The sequence below is a fragment of the Tenrec ecaudatus genome, chromosome 4 (genome assembly GCF_050624435.1).
Source record: "Tenrec ecaudatus isolate mTenEca1 chromosome 4, mTenEca1.hap1, whole genome shotgun sequence".
Taxonomy (NCBI): Eukaryota; Metazoa; Chordata; class Mammalia; order Afrosoricida; family Tenrecidae; genus Tenrec; species Tenrec ecaudatus.
In genome coordinates, this window is record NC_134533.1 from 69,918,687 (window position 1) to 69,935,426 (window position 16,740).

Sequence of the window (16,740 nt, forward strand, 5' to 3'; positions counted from 1 at the left end):
CTTAGGCCACTCAGAATGAATGTGTCTCACACTCCTCCCACTGTATGTCTCCCCTCTGGACAGTCCTGCCCCTTGGCCTCTCCCCTGCTCCCCACTCCTCTTCAAAGTCTGGTAGAGCTGAGGCAGACCCCTGTGGGAGTGACCAGTGTCCCCCGCCTCCTTCCACCCCACTTTCCCTGGGGCCTGAATCAGGCTGTGTCTTCACCCCTGCCCTACCCCCAACCACACATCTCATTCTGAGCTCCCACGGGTGAGGACCAGGCTGGCCTGATTCCCGGGGAAGGAGGGAGTGGTGTTAGGCCGCGCAGGGCCTGGCACTGGACCCAGCTAGAGAGAAAGGGAGCGAGGAAGGGAGGGAGAAGAGGAGGTAGGGAGGGAGGGAAAGTGGCCCCAAGGTCCCTTCGGATTTAACCATCCAAAGCCCATGTCCCCATGTCCCTGGCCTGCCCCCAACTCATCTCTCCCCTGAAGCCCTGGAGCTCTCATGCTGGTATAGGGGCCCTGAGCCAAAGGGGTCTCTGGCCCCTGCCGCTGCACCCTGACTGGAGACGAAGGGCGCCACGCAGTTGTCATAGTGATGCTGTGATGCTGTCATCACTAATTCATCGCCCAAGCCCTGGGAGGCCAGCGAGATGTGAGGAGAGCTGGTCAGAGGCTGATCCCAGCAGCCACTTGGGACAGAGTCTTGGAGCCTCGGGCCTCGTGGGGGTGGGGGGAGGATTAACCTCCATCACCTCGCACACTGAGTCCTTCCTTCAGCCTCTCAGCTCCTGGTAAGGAGGACCAGCAAGGACTATGACTTGTGTGCCTCGCTCAGTCCAATTGCAGAGTGGGGAGCCAGGTCAGCAAAGGGTAGGGTGGCAGCTCCCACACACACCTCCAGCCTCTGAGGGGCGACCTTCCCGAGCAGGGCTGGAGCCTTCCTCCTTCATGCCCCAGGAGCAGGAGTGGAAGAAAGGAGGAGGGAGGGGCGGTGAATTGTTCACCTCCAGACCAATGCAGATCAGAGCCTCTAAAAACTGACCCAGGCCCCGCAAGGTTAGAGTTAGGATCCTGCCTCTGTTTCTCTTGGGCCAGTTGTTCACTGCCCAACCATGCCCTCCTTCCCGAAGCTGGGCAGGGTGCTCCACCTCACCCTCCTACCCTCCTCTCCACCTCTGAACTCCCAGTGATGCTAAGTGAGGGCCAGACTGAGAGGAGGCCTCCTCCTTTCACCACTTAGCACCCCTGGGGGGTGTGGCCCACAGCGAAGGCAGCCTGGAGCTGTCCATGGTCCTAAAGCCTGCTAGCCCCACCGGGCAGCCCCAGCTGGGAAGGCTGGGGAGAGGCACTGCCCTGCCCTCCTCCCATCTTTGTTCCTGGGGACAAGAGACACGTGCGTGCGTGCATCTACTCATCACGCAGTCATTTACCGAGCATCGACTGAGCGGTCCAGACAAGGCCCTTGGTGCACAACCGGGAGCAAAACTGGCCGAATTCCTGCCCTGATGACGCTTTGGGACAAGGACAGTCAACTCGGGTGAGGGTTTCTATTTGACACAAGACAAGTCTGCCTGAGAGGTGGATATGGTTGTGCCCATTCTACAGCGCAGGAAAGGAGACTCAGGCAAGTCAAGGCCACACAGTTAATAACCAGGAAAGGCAGCCCTGAAACCCAGATGTGCCTGCCTCCCAAGTTCCGTCCCAGGGCTGCTCCTCTGGGTGCCTGCAGACTCGCGCCTGCCCTCAGGGAGTTTATAATCCAGTTCACCTGCCGGCTCTTCTCCAACAAGCTCCACTGGAAGAGCCTTTGGGGTCTGATCAGAATCCCTCCAGCTCCAGCTCTGTCTTTGCTGGGACCTGGGAGCGTGGGGGCGGAGGAATGAGCTTTCATCTCCTTGCAGACACCTGGGGTGCTTCAGCGCCTCCCCCCCCAGACAGAGGCCTCCCCCCACAGGAGGGAGCGAGGTGTGCTCTAAAAATACCTTAATCCCTCCCTGCTTTTGCTCTAATTAAGCCGAGTGAGTCACTACTTTAAGTAATTTATTGCTAGTTACATAATTGCTTTAATATTTGGTTCTAGAACGGGGGAACAAAGGTGCCCATCTTCCCTTTAGGGATGTGGGGTTTAAAGCCCCTTGGGTGAGGGGAGACGAGGAGCAGAGGAAAGCCATCTTGACCAGCCCCTACTCCCCACTAAGCCAGCCCAACCTAGAGCTCAGAAACCCTCTGTCACCACCTCTGTGGGTTTCTGCCCCCACCACGCTGCCCAGCTGCCCCTGACCTCAGACCCAGGCTCAGCCTTCAGCAGACCAGACCTCGCATGTCCCTTCCCGCCCCTGCCTCATGACCTCTGCCCCACTAGGAACCAAGGCCCCAGAGAGCTTAGGTGAGTCGGTGGGTGGTGCGGAGGTGGGGGGGGGGAGCGTTTCCCAGCCTGTCCGAGGCAGCCATCTTCAAAGTGCCCGAGGTGTCAGCTCCAGGCAGATGCAGCACCTGTCACATCCCTGTGCAATGTTGCACCCACCCCCTCTGGACCCCTGTGGGCAGCAGCAGCTGTGCAGAACCCAGCCAGGCAGACATGGAGGGGAGGCGCCAAGACCCAGCTAAGGAGGGCGCATAGTAGGTGCTCACACAACAGATGTTTACTCTGCTCTGTTCCAATTACGCACGGCCAGAGGAAGCGGCCCTCGTGGGCACTCGGATACCCTTGATCTCGTTAGCTCGCTCCCTGCTCTCTCCCAGCCCAGAGAGGGGGGCTGAACTGTGCACCAGGTGCATTAATTACCCTCTTTGCTCGTTTACTCCTCCCGCAGCCCTAATGAGGTGGCACTATTGTCATTCCCCTCTTACAGAGGAGGGAAGGGAGAGGTGGCACAGCCCACACACGGGCCTGCCTCTCAGGAGCGAAGCAAAGGAGACCAAGCAGCTGAGCCCCCTCTTGGCCACCTGTCTGCCAGCGTGCCCACCTCCAGTGGCTTTCATGTTGCTCTGGTGCTGGAAGCTATGCCCCTGGTGTTGCCCAAACCAGCAGGGTCACCTGGTGTGGGCAAGTTTCAGAGGAGCTCCCAGGCTCAGGGAGACTGGGAAGGAAGGCCTGGCGAAGTCCTTCTGGAAACCAGTCCGTGGAAACCCAAAGCCGAAGCTTGTTCGATACAGTGCAAGAAGACCCTTCCCTGGGTCGAAAGCATGCAAAATCCACAGTGGCCGCAGGGGAGAACTGGAGCAGACAGTGACCACGAAGGTGGTCCGGGCCCAGGCGACATTAGGTTCTGTGGCACAGAGGCGCCAATGGCCCCAACACTGCCGCTCTTTACCTAAGTGGCATCATGGGTCGACCACGGCGTGCTCCCAGCCCTGGATGCATGAATGAGGGCCAAGTGCCCTACAGAGGGCAAAGGAGAGGTGGGGAAGGGCAGGGCCCACTTCAGAGAGGCTTGCTGCCTGGCTCCCAAGAAACCAGGCAGAGAACCTGCAAGGAACAGGCAGGCTGGGAAGAGGAGACTTAGGGCATCGGTTGTGTCAACCTGTGGGCTCAAGTTTCAGCTCATGGTCTGAGCAGACTGGGTCCCTCCCAGCTATTCCCGACTTGCTCCCCCCACAAAGCTCGTCTCTGTCCAGTTTCTCAGTCCTAATAGTTCACTCGCACCCAAGCCGCCACCTTACTGGGCATAAGCAGAAGCCTGTCACCTCCACACTTGGCAGTGACTGGTCATGGAACAGCGTCAGGGGCCAGGGAGTATGGATGGGAGCCTTCCTGGAGGAGGAGACTAGACGGCTGAAGGATGATAGTGGTCTTCAGGTGAAGGGGTGGGGACATCGAGCAAGTGCGTTCCAGGCAAAGGGATAGCATGTGCAAAGGCCCAACGGTGAGAGATGCCAGGTCCGTGGGGCCTGGGGTAGCTCAGCCCAGCAGTGGGCTGGCAGTGTGTGTGCCCCTGCTGAGAGTGGCAGTGTCTGGGAGCCGTGTGTGGGTACAACCATATCGTCTTGTGGTGTTTCCATTTGTTCTTTTTTTTCTGTTTCTAGGTCAATTGTTGAGAGCCCTCGGTGACTGTGTCTCAGTGTACATTGTATGTGTTGTGTGTGTGTGGTCTGTTCCTCTGTGCGCAGGGTTCGTCTGCTGAATTTGTCTCTGTGTGTATTTGCATGTCCCTGTGTCCCAATGCTTGGATGGTGTGTGTCTCAGGGTGTGGGGTGGGGTGAGGAGGGGTCTGTGGCCTAGCCACTCAGTCCCTCGGCTCAGGCAGCTGGGCCTGGAAGAAGCCTAACGCAGGGGGTGGGGTGGGATGGGGGTTCTGGAGCTGGGCTGCAATTGCGCACAGTAGCACCTAATGGTTGTCAAGCACTTGGAGGGGTGGAAGGCCGCCCAGAGACGCTAATTCGTGGTGATAATGAGTCAGCGGGCCGAGAGGCCAGTGGAAACTGAAAGTGGGTCCTCACTGCGGCATGATGAGCTTGCTGAACTGAGGTCCCTAAACTCACAGCACCAAGAGAGGGCCCTCCCCACTGACTCACCACCACCACCCCTGCCCCCACTGGCCCCGGACAGCAAGAAAGATTGAGGTCAACCTCCAGGAGGAAGGTCTTCCAAGGGAAGACTTTCTTTTCTTTTTAATTACTTTATTGGGGATTCTTACAGCTCTTATAGTGATCCATACATCAGTTGTATCAAGCATTGTACATAGGTTGCCATCACCATTTTCTAAACATTTACTGTCTATTTGAGCACCAGGGAAGGTTTTTATTAGACTTGGCAGTGGAGGGGGTCAAACGGATTTCCAAGAGATGCATTAGCAGGACACAGCTTCGCCTTGGTGGGGGGCGTCATCTGGGGAACAATTTAGGGGTGCCATGGTGAGTGCTCTGGAGTGTGGAAGGCAGGCAGGATACGGCGGAGAGGGGTATCTCTAGAGAAAGTCTCAGATTTGCAGCATCCCTGCCTGGGGTGGAGGGGTTTGGGTGAAGCCTGGGGAAGTAGGCCCACGGGTCAGGTGAGTGGGGATGGAGAGTGACGGGGTGGGGATGCAAAAGATAGGGGGGGCTGTCACTCCTCCTCCGACCCATTTGTGTGACTCACATGTCCTCAGCCACACCTTACACAGCTCACCTGGATCTCCCTCCACACAAGCCTTCTCACCGGGCCCTCTGATGCAGCTTTCCGAAAACCCAACGCTGACCACCACCACCCCCTGCTAGGTCCTCCTCTGCCTCCCTGTGTGAGCTGGGCCTCCACTACCGTCCTGCCTCTCAGCCTTTCTCCATGCCCACGGACCCTGGATCCCACCCATGGGCTTTCTGCTCTTCTCTATAGCTTTGATCAGAAGATGGGGGGGTGGGTTGGGGGGTACACATGGACCCCTCGGGGAAACAGTGGTGGCCCCTGGGAAGTCCACCAGGCCTCCGTGAATGTGACGGAATGGGTGTCAGGAGGCAGAGCCTAGCTTGGGGTCACAGCAGTGAGGCTGGCCAGCCGTGTGCTCTTGGGCACACAATTGGCAATCTCTCTGGGCTTCCGTTTCCCTCCACCGCTGTTCCTCCAAAGCCAAGCCCCACCTGCCTCCCTCAGTGCCCGAGACTGCCAGCTTGGCCTGAACTCCCTCTCTCTATGGCTTCTAATGGGTTCTTCTAGGGACACTGGTTAGAAATCTGAGGGGGCGAGGGAGAGGGCTGAGGATACCCATTTCCCCCACCCACCTTTGGCTGCCCTGTCGGGGACCCCAGCCCCTCCTCCTGGGCCCTGGCTCTCACCAGGAGCAGAGGACACATTCCTTGTGGTTTTGTGCATCTAGAAGGCGGGCCCTTCACCCCTCAGCATCCCCACTGGTTCCTGAGCCAAACCCTGTCAACAGCGGCTTCACCGAACTGCCTTCGGCTGAATGCCAAGGGTGCCATCTATCTGTCTCCTGCCCACAGAACAGGGCCGGCACTGTAAGAACTGCTGGGGAGATTCAACGAAGTCATTTTAAGTCTGTGCTAGGCACTGGAAACACTGGCTCTCCCCACCTAGCCCCAAGCCCACACTGACAGAGTTTTAAAATAACTGACTGCTCTGCGTGGAGGGAGGATGTGGTGCCCGGCTGCCTGCTTCTCTCCTTCTCCCACCCCCAGGAAGCCCCCACCCTGAGCCCCCATCCATGAGCCACCCATAGTAGAGTACCATGACTCATTCTAAAGGAGGCTCCTGCTGCCAGGCTGCCTGACGGCCTCAGGAGCTCCCTTCATGCTTGCAGAAATGGGGGACTCCAGTCCCCCATCCCGACCTCAGAGTGCCAGTGCCAGCGAGGCACAGGCCCCCCGGAGATCCCAGGGAAGGGGTGCCCCTGCTTGCAGGCAGTCAATGCTCACACCTTCCCGCCACAAAGGCCACCAGGGGACGCTTCCGGGCTGCTCAAAACTCCCTAGACAGAAGGACTGAGGCCGGGGGCTCTCTGCTCCACACCGCACATACACCACACGTACATATACATACACCACACATACACACCACACCACATACACACCACACACCACATACACACTACACTACACACACACCACATCACACACACACATATACCACATACCCCCACACACATACACCACATCACACACCATGCGTACCGCCTCTCCCCCCCGCACACACTCACCAGACAGGAAACTCATTCCCCAGACAGTTGCTGTCCGGTGTGGTGGCCCTGCCCCACCCCCACCCCGCGCCCCATCCCGCCCCCCCCTGCCCCTGCACTGGGCTGTGCCTGATCTGGGCCCCTGGACTCCCTCCCCCCTCGGGGCCGAGTCCCAGGAAGAGATTCAGGGAGGCACTCAGCCATCCAGGCCCACTGTCTGCCCGCACGTGGATTTGCCCGGCCCTAGGGCGGGGTAGGACTGCCCCTGTGGGCTGTGCTGGGGAGAGAGCCCCATCTTTCTTGGGAAGAAGGGCGCTGCTGACCGAGACAGTTGGCAGCTCGCGTCACCACTGCACCTCCAGGGTCCTGCCCAATTTTCAGAGCAGCAGGAACCTTACAGAGCATCTCCCACACAGAGGAGGATGTGGAAACTTCTAGAGGAGCTCCCCCCTCCCAGGACCCACTCCACTGCTGGGTTCCTCTCTCTGGAGTCTCCCAGCTTCACAGAGGGGAGAGGGGATGCCCAGCAGGTAGATGCTCTGGCAGGAACTTCAAAGGAGGCACCCCAGGCTGGGGGTGGGGGTGGAAGGGTAGTGGAAATGGAAATGCTTAGGCAGGGGCGGCCTGGAGTGCTGCAGACCCAGAGCTCCACTCTCCATTCCCCTGGGGCTTCGTGACTTTGAGCCCACTGCTGCCCCCCTTTCAGCTCCAGGACTCAGATCTCAGCTACAAATGGGCAGGGCTGGGCCTGGAGTCTCTGGAACAAATCCAGTGGGGTGCAGGTGCAGTGAGTTGAGGCTAGAACCCAGATGGCCCTCAGCCACGCCCAGCCCCTCAATCCGAAGGCCCAGACTCCTGGCTGGACCCATTTGAACCAGATCACATGGACCTACCTTGTTCCTCCAGGGCTGAGCTGACCCAGTGGGGGTGGGGGGTGTCTCCCATGTTTCCTGAGGGAAGCCCAGCTCTATACATGGACGCGAAGACAGGACATCCCTTCAGCCCAAGTCCATACACTGCTGGCAATCCCTTAGGCTGGCGGGCTCCGGGGGAGAAAGTATTGAGTAGCCAGGCCTTGGTATAATCCCGCTGGGTCAACACCACAGGGATATGCACCTGCACACACATGCACTCACCCGTGCCCTCACACACGCACACCCACAGACATAGCTGCACACTCACGTTGCCGCGTCATCAGAACACGTGCATGTGTTCAGACAACACTGCACACACATGTACCTACATAAGCACGGTCACATGAACATGAACGCCAACATTTGCCAGTAGTCAGGCCCAAAAGTGTCATGCACACATGTGACTGTGTCCACACTTTTACATGAACACTCACCTACACACATCCTATCAGACACATGCACAGCCAGAGCGCTCTCTCTGTGTGTTTCTCTCTCTCTCACACACACAAATACAATAAACCAGCCAATCTCACAGATCCCAGTATCAAGCAAATCATGATCCATTACAAACCCACACCCAACTGCAATGGGATCCTAAATTCACTTCCAAACCTATGCATACCCCAGAACTGAGAGGAGAGACGTTCTCATCCTCAGGTCTCATCACCTGCAGGGGGTCTGTCCCTCTGGGTGGGGTCCAGTCTCCCCTCAGCCTTCATGCCTCCCTGTGCCCTTTCTGCAGGACCTTCTCCCCTGGGCCCAGTGGAAACACGTGGCATTACGGCACAGCTCAAGTGTACCTGGCCATTATTCCCGGGGCTGAGGTGAAGGGAGGTGGGGAGTAAGTGAGAGGAAGAAGAGGAGGAGGAAGAAATCAGAAGTGTGGAGGGGAAAGAAAAGAAATACTAGGATCCCAAAGGTAGAGGTGGGAGGCCTCTGGTCATCTCTTCATTTCTCCATGCCTGTCCATTTTGCCCAGGCTGCAAAACCAACCCTCCCAACTCCAACACTAATCAGGCCCTGCCCCTGCTCAGAGCCCCAGGGAGGCTCCTGGTGGGCCACAGCGCGGGGACGGGATGTTCAAACTGGCTGCCTGGAATCAGGTCTCTGGGGTCTGGTGAGCCTAACTCTCAGCTTGGCCTCTCAGAGAGCACAGCTCTGCCCCCACCCCTCCCCGGCCCCTCCCAGGGAGCTGAGCCTTTGCTCAGCTGTTCTCTGCTGAGACCTCTCACCCCCAGCTTTAATGCCCCCTCGTGTCTGTCTTCCAAAGCTATGGCAAGAGTCCATGCTCTGATGGGATGGACTTAAGCTCCAGCTCCAGCTCTGCAGGTCCCGGCTGAAGGCCTCTGGGTAAGCTATTCCCCTCTGGGGTCTCTGTTGCTCCATCCAGAAAACAAGTACCTCCTGGGTTCGGTGAGGATTAGATGAGATCTCACATGTGCTCTGGAGGCTGTCAGATTCAGCCCTGGAGGTGGAAGGCCACATAATTATGGCTTAATCCTTTTATCCCTGCCCCCACCCACACTCTCCAACAGAGAGGTGGGGGGGGGGGGGATTCCTGAGGGCAGAAACTGAGATTGATGGGGGTAGGGATGAAGATCGACCCCCCCTCCCTGCAGCCCTCTGGGGCCTGCCCCGAGCCAGCCTCAGCAGCAGAGTGTGGATTTGGATTCAGGAGGCCGCACGAAGTGGGCTCACTGCAAATGCATCCAGACTACAACTCCCAGAATGGCCCAGCCTGTCACAGGCATGACCACAGGCTGACCCCTTCCTCGCCAAGCCCTTCCCTCCAGTGACTTCTGCAGGGACTGATCTCACACCAGACAGAGGCAGGCTAGGGAGGCTGTCATTCATCTCTGAGACACTTTGGTCCCTCTCCACAGAGCTCCTTGCTATGCCTGCCACCAACTGACCCTATTTTAGGTCTCCTCATCACCCCCACACGAGCACAGCCTCCAGGCTCCTGGCTCTGGCCTCTCCCCAGCCAGGTTCCCTCCGAGTCTGTCTAAAAGTGTAGGTGAATGTGGGTGGTTCCTAACAGCAGCAGCTAACCTTCCTGGGCACCTGCTGCATGCCTAGCGCGAAGCAATCACATCCACGGCTGCCTTGCAATTATCCTGCCAGGAAAGGATTGCTCTCTCCATTCTTCCCAAGACGTTCAGAGTACGCCGCGGCAGTGTGATGGTGCCGAGATGGGGACCTACGCCAGGCCACCTGTGCACTCAGGTCACCGCGCAAAGAGCAAGAGTCCAGAAACCCCAGGTGCACACCCTAGCAACTACCCTCTGGGGAAGTCCTCCTGGATGTCCGACTTCGATTAGTTCTGCCGCACCAACTTCCAGTTGCCTCCAGTTCTTCAGGAAGGGCAGTGAGATGGGTGACTTCAGTGACTTTGAGAAGTGGGTCATGCCACAGGGGACCTGGCTCTTCCCAGGGAGCAGGCAGCTGAACAATGGTAGATAAATGTGTGAAAACATTCCTGTTACTAAAGATAGCGACTTCCCCAGAGGATGGGTGCTGACAGGGAGCCTGTGCATGGCCCTCACCTTAGAGGCCACACGTTGGCAGCTCAGACATGCTGGGGCGCTCAGAGCATCGAGGGCTGTTCCTGATGCCCCATGGGCCTGAGCAGAGAGGGCGGAGGCCAGTATGGAAGGGGCTACATTCTGTTCCCCGGCCAAAGCTGCCTCTTTCAAGCAGGCTTATTTGCATGTTGTTTTGCATATATTTACATACCACTTTCTGAAAAAAGGGCCCACTTTCATCATCCACTGCCTCTCCCTCATTTCCAGAGTCTCTGTTTGACCATTGTGGGCCCCACTTTAAGCCATGAGGGGCCTGTTTTCTGTGCTGGGTGGCGGTACTGGGAACGACCAAGAAGTTGCAAGTTTACAATGGCAACCTAGATGCCCACACACCTCAGAGGCAGAAAGTGCTGCCTGTAGTCTAACCTCAATTCCCTTGCTTCTCTCCTGCTCCAGTCTGGCCCAGCCCAGTCCTTCGAGCTCCTCCAGCTGTTGCACACATGGAGCCAAGCCTGCTCTTACCTGGGGGTCTTCTCAGACCACAAGCCCTCTTCCTAGAGCTGCCGCACCATGCTAAGACTGGGTGATGAATGAATGAGCCAACAAGTGAACCCAGGCCCTGTCTCTCAGCCCCCCCACCCATGGGTACACATTAGTATCCCTCTCCCTAGATGACTTCACTCATCTTCAGGAGAGTCAGTGGGGGATACTATCTCTACTCCAACTCCCTCTTTCTGCTCCTCACAGTCTCTTCTCATCCAGCCAGGAGATACTGGCAGGAAGTTCTTCCTGATATCTATCTTCAGTCCCTGTTCTTACCACGCCTGCTTCCTCAGGGTCTAGATAGAAGATGCAGTCTCACCATCTGTAACTGACTTAGAGGGGGCTCATTGCCTCCCACTCTGTCCAGGACATCTTCATTCCACTCCTGGACCCTGCTTAGGTCAGAGGGTGGTGAACCAAGGTGGAGAAAGGGCATGAAGCAGGGTCTTGTGGCCTGGGGTCCCCAGCTCCTGCAGGGAGGCCCAGGGCAGATATAATCAACACTGGGAGGGCTGCCCAGGAGGGAGGGGAATGAGCACTCTGTTTCTGGGGGTGTGCAAGTGGAGCAGGGGGTGGGTGGGGAGGCACTTTTAGGAGAAGGCCCAGATGTTCTTAATGTCCTCTCTCACTGAAAGGCTGCTCAGAGCCCAGGTGCCCAGCCTGTGCTGGGGAAGAGGCATGGAACCAAAAGGAAGTGGTAAAAACTTTGAGGGAACCCTTGACTGGGTGGTCAAGTCTGAACCACACTCTTGCTCCTGGTCCAGTGTTGAAGGGACTGGGGGGAGGGGGGATCAGAATGGCACAGGGGTCAGGGGAGGGGAACCTGAAGGGCTTACTAGAGGAGGGGCTTCCTAGTCAATGTGCTTCCTTTTCCCAGCTCCCTCCCGAAGAAGCCCAAGCCCTCAGCCTGGCATTGAAGGGCCTGCCAAGTCTGGGCCCTTCTACTCTCTATGCTTCTCCCCAACCCCCTTTTGTACTCCCTCTTCTGAGCGCCCCAGTCCGGGCTTCCTTCCTTCCACACTTCTGCCTCCCCTCTCAGACTGGGCACTCCCTGAGACCAGGGTCTGAGGCTGTGGTGTGTGTGTGTGTGTGTGTGTGTGTGTGTGTGTGTGTGTGTGTGTGTGTCCCTGGTGAATGAATGGGTGCAGGCAGGCTTGGAACCATGCTGAGTGGGTAGATTGCACAGCCCAGGCGACTCAGCCTGGCCTGACAGCAGCACAGCTTGGGGGGAGACTCCCGGCCCATTAAGACTGAGGGGTCACTGCCAGAGTTCTGCCCACCCCCCTCCCTCCTGGCTAGATCCCAGCCAAGCCATCAGCAGTCCCCGAGGACAGGAGGCTGCAGTGGGAAGCAGGCTGAGTGGCAGGAGCTGCTTGGTGGGCAGGGGGAGCTGGGAGTTGTAAGGAGGAATGAGGTTAACCCTCAAGGAGCTGAACCAGCCCCCCTCGGTCCTGCACACTGCGCCCACCCGCTGAGAGGCTCCAGGCAGGGCCTGCAGGAGGAGGCTGGGGTTCAGGCTTGACGGAGGGTGTGTGTGTATGTGTATTTGTGTGTGTGTGTGTGACAAAGTCACCATCTCAGTTTCCCTGTATGGACCATAGCTCGTTCCACATTCTCTGAGTCTATGAGTCTATGTACCTTACAAGGGTCTCATCCACTACCTTGGCCCTGTGTCCAGCTGCCTGAGCCTCCCAGGAGGTTTTTCTCCAACCTCCTGCCTCTCTGAGGTTCCCACATTGCACATCCCACCCATGCCCACTCCCCATCCAAACCTGAGATCCCTCAGTGCTCCCTTCCCCTCCCTCTTCTATCAGTTCCTTCCCAAGCTCCCAGACTCCTCCCTTCAGAAAGATCCTGGTCTCATTGTCCTTGGGCCATGCCAGCCGGGCTTTGCTGCTCCCCACATTGACCTGAGCTCCACATTGACCTCTTGGCTCCCACTTCTTCCCTCCAGGCCAACCCTGACAGAGCCACTGAGCTGCTTTCTAAGACCCCCATCTGAGCATATCCCTCCTCTGCAAAGCCTGCTTTGGCCAAAGCCCCTGAGGCTGGAGCTCACAGCCCTGCAGGCTCCGGCTCCTGCTGCTTCCTGCTGCTCTCTTCCACACAGCCTCCTCGATGTTCCAGGCACACTGCCACTTGCTCACGGTTTCTCCTCACTGTCTAGGCACAGGGCCTTGGCTTATGCGATTCCCCCACCTGCGACCGTGGTCCTGCTCTTTATTGCTCAATTCTTCTCCAGCTCTTTATGCGAGTGGAGCCACATGAGTCTCTGAGGGCAGAGTCCTCTTTGCCTGCTTCGTTTCTGGACTCCCCACAGGGTGTAGAATGAATTGTCCTGGGCTCATGGGGGTGATCACACATTCAGTCACCTTCCTCCCACCCCAGTGGGCACAGTATCCCAGCTGGGTCCTAAATCGCCAGAGGAAAGACACAGCCGCCCACCTGCACACAGACGGACAAGCATGCGCATGCACACAAGCACCATGGTACACACCATGCTATTACACATTAGCAAGCATCCCACCACCACCCCAACACACACACGGATACTGGTATTCACACACGGACAAATACACACACAAACAGGAGTGCACACAGAACACAGCACATTGTTAACATACATGACAACAAAGTCAAATTCCCATACACACACCCCAGCACACATACACCCACCGCCTGCACTCGAACATGTGCAGGTAAACTCTCACAGGCACACAGGCGTGCTCACACACCCTGAGGAGCTGCTGGACAGGCAGCCACCCAGGAGTCCCTACCACCACCACCACCACCACACGTGTCTGCACACACCTCACATGCATGAACATGCACGCTCTCACGCTGCCCGTCACAAACCTGTACCACAAGACTGACTTGGGCAAATACATGTCACCCACCTGCCACTTTGGTGGCCCTCAAATGGTGGAGGGGCACCCCTGTAGAGACTCCTCCACTCACCTGCGCATGCACACACCCCAGCACGTGGGCACCCACTGGCTGGCTCACAGGAGCCTAGGTCCAACTAGCCCCATGGCTCCCTTTACCCATCCTGGGACAGAAGCTTTGGGATAAAGTTACATAAAGTGACAGTCCTGGCCCTCAATTCCACAAGGAGGTGGTTGCCTCAAACCCTCTCCTGCTGGGGGGGCAGGGGGCCATCCGTACACATTCATATTCTCTCGTAAACGCAGTCACATAGTCGGGGAAACTGTACCTCTCCAGGGTCCTGAAGCACCCTATTCCAGACCCCAAAGCCCACTGGAACTCTTGAACAGACCTCCCCGCCCCCATGCCCGCAAGAGAGCTGGGTCCTGTATCTAACCAAACCCTGCCCGGGCCAGCAACCCCTTCTCCAGGACTCCAGCCTCATTGCCCCCTAGGTTGTTGGTGCCAGTCGCCCCCACCCTACACAGTCTCCCAGCAGGCTGCAGTCCGGGAACCCAGCTCCCGGACCAGATCGATCTTCCCACGTGGCTCAGCTGCAGCCAAGCCCAGCTGCTCCGGGACTCAGCCGGCCCCGAGCGCGCTGTCTGCAGCCGGCCGCCCGGCCCGTCCGAGTACTCACGGCTCAGCCGGTCGCGCTGCCGGGTACTGCTGGCTCCTGCAGAGGATGGAGTGGCCGCACGCCTGCCCCATCGCTCCTCATCATCTGCCTCCCGGACCGGACCAAGGGGGCACCTCGCCCTGTCCACCCTGCCCGGGGTCCGGGCCAGGCGACTGGCCCAGCAGGCAGAGGGGCCAAGAGCAGGCGCCTCCTCGGACTCAGCCTGGACTCGACCCCCCTACCCGCCTGTGCTGCCGGGGCTGCTCCCGCCGCTCTAGCTGCGGCTTGGTCGCTTGGCGCTGGGAGGAGGTTGGAGCAGGTCTGCTAATGCGGGAGGGGGAGGAGGGAGGAGGAACCGAGAGAGGCCCAGACAGAGCAGAAGAGGGCGGGGGAGAGAGGGAAAGAAAGGCGCACGCGGGGGTTGGGGGTGGGGGTGATGATAGAAACAGAATGACAGAGACAGAGCAGGAGAGAGAGAGAGACTTAGACCTGGAGATGAAGAGGTGAGAGGGGTGAACAAGAAACACAGAGAGTAGAGGCATGGGAGGCACACACACACACACACACACACACACAAGAAAAGCCAGAGGCAGATAGATGGGAGAGAGGGGAGGCTGAGGAGGCTCAAAGACAGGTGTGAAGGCAAGAGGCTGGGCCTCCTGCTGTCCCGTCCAGTCTTGGCCCTGCTGGAGCCAGCATCCACCACTCTGGGCTCCCTCATTTGATTGACAGCCTGTCCTAGAACGCAGCCTCCACATGGAACTATTTGCTAATGGCCATTAGACTTGGAGACTTGTCATGGGCCCCACCAAGAGATGGCTCTGTTTGGCTGGGACAAGTGGGACCTGGTGCCTGCGCATGGACTTCACTGCTCCTGGGCAGGAGAAAAGCCAGCCTTCCACACTGTTAGCCTGCCCTATAGGACGTCTCGGGATAAAGCCTTTAGCCAGTGAAATGGGAGTATGCAAGGCTGTAGTTTCAACATCGCCCTATAGTAGTGAAGAAGTCCCACACCTTGAGGTAGAAAGTAGAGGTTCCAGTCCTGGATCCAACACCAACTTGCTCATTCATTTCTTCACCAGCACTCACCATGAGTGAACCCTATCAGACCTGGCTCAGCCTGTGCCAGCCTGGAAGAAGCACTCAGCGGATGGGGGATGGGGAGCAGACTGTGACTGAGGGAGACACAGGGAGGAACGATGGAGTCCAAGGCCCTCAGCCCCAGTCCTGGCATTGGCAAGTGTTCACAGCTGAGTGCTCACCGCCAGGGCAGGAAGTCCAGGCCCAGGAGCTGCATCCAGGCTAGGGGAGCTACATGGCAGCCTTCTGGGGCAGGAAACTCACCCCATGATGGTGGGCAGGGGCCCACAGTGGTGGTGCAGGAGGGGGGAGGGGGTGGGCAGGAGTGACCAGGCTGAATCCTGCACAAAGTCATTATCATGTGGCTCAGGAAGAAAATTCGAGGGAGTCTTTTTGGCCCACGGTGGCTCCAGAGGGTAGAATTTTAGATCTCTGAAATCTTCGCGAAAACGGTTTTCTATCATAAAGGGAATGAGGCCCAGGCTGGTCCTAAACCAGCTGAGTCCTCTCAGAGCCTGGCTTGCCTCTCCGTCTAATGCATCCCCAAGGTATCCATGCGCCGTCCTAGCCGGCTGGGTAGCGTCCTCTGGGCTTACAGAGCGAGGCCTGGACCGTGCCCAGGATGGTCTTTCACAGCTCCTCTTATGGCCCCATGAGCCCACTCACAGCCCTGAGGAGCCGGGCCATAGAAAAGCAGAGCCAGGAGCCTGCCCTCACCAGCTCCCTGAAGGTGGACCCAGGTGCAAGGTGGCCTCCCCTGGCTTCAGTCTCCTTTCTGCCCTCCCACATGGGAAGTGCCGTTGCTTGCCTCCTCTGCAGAGACCTCCAGGGTCAAATGGGTGGGAGAGAGCGTATCCTCCCCAACAGTTTCCATAGGTGCCCCAGAAATAGGGAGCTTGCACAGAGGCAAGATCCACGCTCTGGGCCTTCATAGGCCTAACACACCTCAGATGCAAACTCACGTCAGCTCTGCCACGTGCCAGAAGCAAAGTATCCAAACCCTTGGAGCTGCAAGGTCATTTTCTCACCCGAAAGATGGGTCACACATTCCCAGCTGGGAGAGTTATAAGGTGTGTGTGTGTGTGTGTGTGTGTGTGTGTGTGTGTGTGTGTGTGTAAAACTTCAGTAAACAGCCAGCCCTTCTGTACCCCTGTACCCCAAGAGGTTTGACTCATGGGACTGAGGATATGGACGACCTAAATGTGGGGTCGGAGTTTCTGTAGGGTAGTGCTAGGACAAGGATGTGTAAAAGGAGAGGTTTAGAGGTACTCCAGGTCTGTGGCTTCCCACTTCTCCAACAGGCTGGCAAACAAGCTCCACCCCGCGGCGGTAGGAGCCCCAGAGTCCAGGGAGTCAGTGGAGAAGCCCCGCCCCCGACGCGGCCACGCCCCGACGCCGGCCGCTCTCCAGGGTTCTGAGCCTCTGGCCCGGGCACGTCGCCCCGCAGCTCATCAGCTGTAATGCTTCTTTGCTTTAGCGTGTTTTGTGACTCCAGGAGACCCAGATGTGCACGGCAGAGCTGCTCCATTGAGTTTCCGACGCTGTGA

At 57.9% G+C, this 16,740-nt stretch overlaps 1 protein-coding gene across 1 annotated transcript in view; it reads right to left on the reverse strand.

Moving 5' to 3' along the window:
* Positions 1–14,205, reverse strand: part of PDE2A (phosphodiesterase 2A) — a 99,240-nt gene extending 85,035 nt beyond the window's left edge. Inside the window, exon 1 of the mRNA XM_075548655.1 lies at positions 14,135–14,205. Within this exon, the coding sequence (XP_075404770.1) occupies positions 14,135–14,205 (71 nt within the window). The remainder of the gene's footprint in view (positions 1–14,134) is intronic.
* Between the last annotated feature and the right edge of the window lie 2,535 nt (positions 14,206–16,740).